At 30.0% G+C, this 5,013-nt stretch overlaps 1 protein-coding gene across 1 annotated transcript; it reads left to right on the top strand.

Annotated features, from left to right (window-relative positions):
• Positions 1–1,251: 1,251 nt before the first annotated feature.
• On the top strand, positions 1,252–4,723 carry LOC106792379. Its single transcript, XM_014758777.1, has 6 exons — positions 1,252–1,529; positions 1,607–1,912; positions 2,113–2,204; positions 2,268–2,368; positions 2,787–2,990; positions 3,483–4,723. Exons 1-6 carry the CDS (start codon positions 1,260–1,262, stop codon positions 4,721–4,723), a joined length of 2,214 nt encoding a protein of 737 aa, XP_014614263.1. The 5' UTR covers positions 1,252–1,259.
• Positions 4,724–5,013: the final 290 nt, after the last annotated feature.

The following is a 5,013-nucleotide window of genomic DNA, read 5'->3' as shown; positions in this document are numbered from 1 at the left end:
AGATCTCGATGAATTAAATGCAATAGATCTTGTTTATGGTCAAGATCGAAGTTTTTTTAATCCTCTTTTGATAGGATCTATAAAGTCAAACATTGGTTATACATTTAATAATAATGCAATAAATTCGATAATCAAGGTAAATTTTCTGAAAAGACAAAATTAAATATAAAAAAAACACAAATTTTGTTTAATACTCTACATGTACTAATTTTTTATATCTAGGTACTAATTGCTATGGAGACCGGAGTTATACCTCCAAATCTTCACTATTCCGAGCCACCAGAAGAGGCCCAATGTCTTCAGGATGGACGCGTAAAAGTAATTACAGAACCAACACCTTGGACGGATTGTTACGCTGCTGTTAACACGGCTTCTATAAACGGTTCCTTTTCTCACATTATCTTAAAACGTCATTCAAAAGAAAAGCAGAAGAGAAAGCTTTCATCAAATAATATGCCACGACTTTTTGTAGCATCTTGTCGTACTCAAGAAATGATATCATCGATCTTTAATATTGTAAGATATTTATTTTACGAAAAAACTGATTAGACAAATTAACCGTGAATTATATTCTATTTGTCTTTAGTTACATTCGAGCAGAGGAGATGATGAACTGGCTCAATTAATCAATGATATTACTGAGAAACCACTACCTCATTCTTTGTATTCTGGGTATACAGTCATTTCAGAATTTGAAGCAGCTGAATCAGAACAATCGGTAGAGTTAATTCAAGATAATTTGTCAGCTAAATCTCGACAGATCTGGTTCGTTTTTTCGGGGATGGGATCACAATGGACTGGAATAGGTATTAAAAATTCTTCTGCTTTTTATTGTATATTAAAAATTAAAAAAAATAGATAAAAATAATAAAAAATTAAATAATAAATAAAAAACATAAGTTACATCTAATAATTAAAAAAAAAGATGTTGCATCGTATCTATTAAATGTAAAATTCTCTTCCAGGTGAATCACTGATGAAGATACCAATATTTGCCGAATCAATAAAAAAATGTGATGTAGTCTTAAGACCTCGTGGTTACGATATTGTGCATATTATATGCGATAAAGATCCAACTATATACGAYAATATCATAAATTGCTTTTTAGGAATAGCGGCAATACAAGTAATAATATATATGACATCACTCTATTAACATTATAAATTTTTTGTTATTTTTCTATAAATGGTTTTGTATAATTATTACGTAGATCGGTCTGGTAGATATCCTATATGCAGTTGGCATTAAACCAAATTACATGATCGGACATTCCGTTGGTGAGCTGGGTTGTGCTTACGCAGATGGTTGCTTTACTGCTGAGGAAATGATTTTAAGTGCTCTCTCCCGAGGTTTGGCTTCGGTAAAAAGTGACTTGATACACGGAACGATGGCTGCAGTTGGTCTTGGTTACAAACAGATTAAAGATCTTATACCCGAAGACATTGACGTTGCATGTCATAACGGATCAGAAAGCTCTACGATAAGTGGACCTACCGAATCTATAAATTCTTTTGTGAAAGAATTACAGGTATTACTTAGTAGATTTTTTAATATAGACAATTTTACTAATAAATTTTTAAAAATATCATAACTTTTCATTTTTAGAAAAAAGGAATATTTGCTAAAACCGTGCCAACTGGTAATATTGCTTATCATAGTCGTTACATTGCCCCAGCTGGTTCAAAATTGTTGGAATACTTAGAAAAAGTCATCTCTCAACCAAAACATCGCAGTAAACGTTGGATATGCACGTCTATTCCGAAAAACGAATGGCATTCAATGAAAGCTCAAATTTCTTCAGCGGAATATCATACAAATAATCTGCTTTCTCCTGTTTTATTTGAAGAAGTATTACCAATGATACCAAAAAACGCAATAACRATTGAAATTTCAACCCATGGACGTCTACAGGTTTATTTGTTAAGAAACATATTTTAATTTAATTATTTTAAGTTAAATAACCTAATACTGTTAATTTATCAGGCAATTCTAAACAAATCATTGGACAGTAGTTGCATTAATCTATCATTAACAAAACGAGGCCATAAGGACAATGCAACTTTTTTTTTTTAACATTAGGAGATCATTATAATCTTGGATTCTTAATTAAGTCAGGGACGCCCTATCCGAGAACTCCTTATCCTGTTTCTAGAGAAACCCCATTAATTTCTTCTCTTGTCCGATGGGAGCACAGCTTTGATTGGTAAGTACGAAATAGAYTTATCTTAAAAGGATGGTATAAAYTACTATTGTATATACTTGACAGGCACGTGGAAGGTGRYAAATYGCKGGAAACTCAACAAACTGAGGAACTGATTGATTTGAAATCAGATCAATACAAGTTTTTACGAAATTTTAAAATTAACGGCAACATTATTATTTCTTCAACTATCTATTTAAAGTTGGTTGTGGATATTTACTCGAATTTAATACCGAATAAGGCTGATAATTCTTTTATACTGGAAAATATTATTATTTACAATAAAATACTAAAAGTTCCTAGGAACAACCCAATTCATTTAATTATTATGATATTTAAAGGTATAAATAGTAGTCTTAAAAATATAATCTTTAAAAACAAAATTTAAAATAATGTAATTTTCAGGCTCAGGAAATTTTGAAGTAAAAACCAGAGATGAAATCATGATAGCTTCTGGAATTATTCGATTAGCAGAAACTAGGAATAAATATATTAATGAAATCATTTTACTAAAAGAAGAAACAAAACTTTTCGACGAACAAAATATTAACTCGAATCTTCTTTTACATGGTTACCAATATAAAGAATCTTACAATATTATTAACGGACTTTCTACATCGTACTCGAATGGAACACTTAAATGGAGCAGTGATTGGAGGTTATTACTAGATGGATTAATTCAAGTGCATATTATTAGCAATGAAAGTAAAAGTATTTTCATACCGAGTAGGATACAAAAACTCGTCATTGACATGGCACAATTAACAGAAAAAATTAAAGAAACCAATGGTAAGCATTTGAAACCTAATATTTTATCTTACTCGTGGTTATAAAAATACAATTAAGACCAAAATATTTCAAACTCTTCAAAATCTTTTTATCACATAAATGAAAATTTAAATGTATGTGTAAAAAACTTTAATAGCATGGTCTAAAAATAAATAAATTTCAATTTCATTTTTGTACAATTAAAGAGTAAAAAAAATTCTTATTACTTATTTGAATTTTGCTTTAAAAACAAATTATTTATAGCTGCTGCTGAGATTTGTATAATCGTACTCCTATATATAACGGTTTAGTGAAACACTTACAATTATGAGATATTCGACCACTAGTTAAAACATATAAACTATTAGTCAATAATATCTCTTAAAATAATCTCTCTAAGATTTCTAATCACTTATTTAAATATTATGTGTATAAATTTTACCACAAAAAATAATGTCACGTATCATAAATAGTTTAAGAATCAATATAGACAATAATAATTTTTGTTAATAGCATTACCGATGAAGTTTGACAAACGGGTAAACGTAATAGCTTGCCCCGGAATTGAAATGAGTGGAATTCAGTTTAAAGAAATAATATTTAAAAACAGGAATGGGAAAATTGTTGCTGATGAGCTCCGATTTATCCAGAATATCAATGAAACAAATATGAATAYCAGCGACATATTAAACGTTGTAATAGGATTAATTTCAAAAAATAGTAGCAGAAGCAGTGACATAAAGATATTGTTAACGAATGAGTCCAAAAACAAATATGAAAATATTTTGGAATTTCTCAATAATATTATGCAGCGGACGAGGAAAAACCTTATTATAAAATTAATTACTAGAGAGTTGCTTTACCAGACATTAAATGAAAATTTTATTTTGACGATTATAAATAACGCGCATTATAACGATGTAAGAAAATTTATTAGCACTCTCGGTAAAGAATCATATTTATTWACAATCGTTGAAACAAAAGAGGAATATAATGCGATTTCKATATTGACAAGKGKGGGATTAAACGTCGTCCTAAGGATAAAAATTGCAAACTATCGTACAGCTCTACTTTTACATAAAGAAAAAAACGTAGGAAAAACTGTTGTCGTTTATAGCCAAGAAAACTGTTTGGATCAGTTRAGAATCTGTTTACGAGACTTGAAATATGACAATGTTATATTTGTGGTTAACACTATTATCGATAATGATATATTTAAGATACTTCAAAATATAAAACAAGAACCGGGGTATAAAAAACTCCAAATTTCTGATCTACAAGATGAAAAAGCTCCGAAATTTTCCCTTCAAAATGAGTTCTACGAACCACAGATAAAACTTAATCTTCGTGAAAATGTGTTAGCGCCAAATAGGGTATGGGGTACATACAGATGGATGCCGTTGCAAGCAAAGTCTACTTCTCCTTCGCGTTGGCAAGCTMAAATTGATAAATCAGGCTCATTAGTAAGGGTGGAAGAGTTGCCATTGAATAAAGAAAAAAATAAAAGGATTGTAAAAGGAGAATATGCTTCATTTGACTTAAATGTTTATAAATACTGGTTAAAAAATGACGTGAGCTTAGAATCACAGATATCTTTTACAGAATATGCAGGAAGAGATGAAAAATGTCTTAGAGTAATGGGACTTGTTGATAATTTAACTATAAGTGATGAAATTTTACCTGATTCAGAWTTCACTTGGATTATTCCTGAAACTTTAAGCTTTGAGGAAGCTGCAACGATTCTTCATGCATAATTGGTAGCTTTCTGCATCTTGCATTCGGATACTAGGAGATTTAAAGGAATTAAAACTGTACTAATACATTATGGTGCTAGCGACGTAGGACGGGCTCTCATAAATTTATCCTTATTTTATAATTTTGATRTTTACACTACCTACGAAACGGATGCAGAAAAACGAGTGATCGARTCAATGCGACTATGTTTACCACAGTCTAATATTATCAATGTTAAAAATTATAAAATTGATAGTATTATTATTACTAAAGGCAAAGGTTTTGATTTTGTAGTTGCTAGCTATTCCAT

This window comes from Polistes canadensis, unplaced genomic scaffold (assembly GCF_001313835.1).
Source record: "Polistes canadensis isolate GaletaPanama2010 unplaced genomic scaffold, ASM131383v1 scaffold_414, whole genome shotgun sequence".
In the NCBI taxonomy this organism is placed as follows: domain Eukaryota; kingdom Metazoa; phylum Arthropoda; class Insecta; order Hymenoptera; family Vespidae; genus Polistes; species Polistes canadensis.
This window is presented reverse-complemented; position numbering and strand designations above follow the sequence as displayed.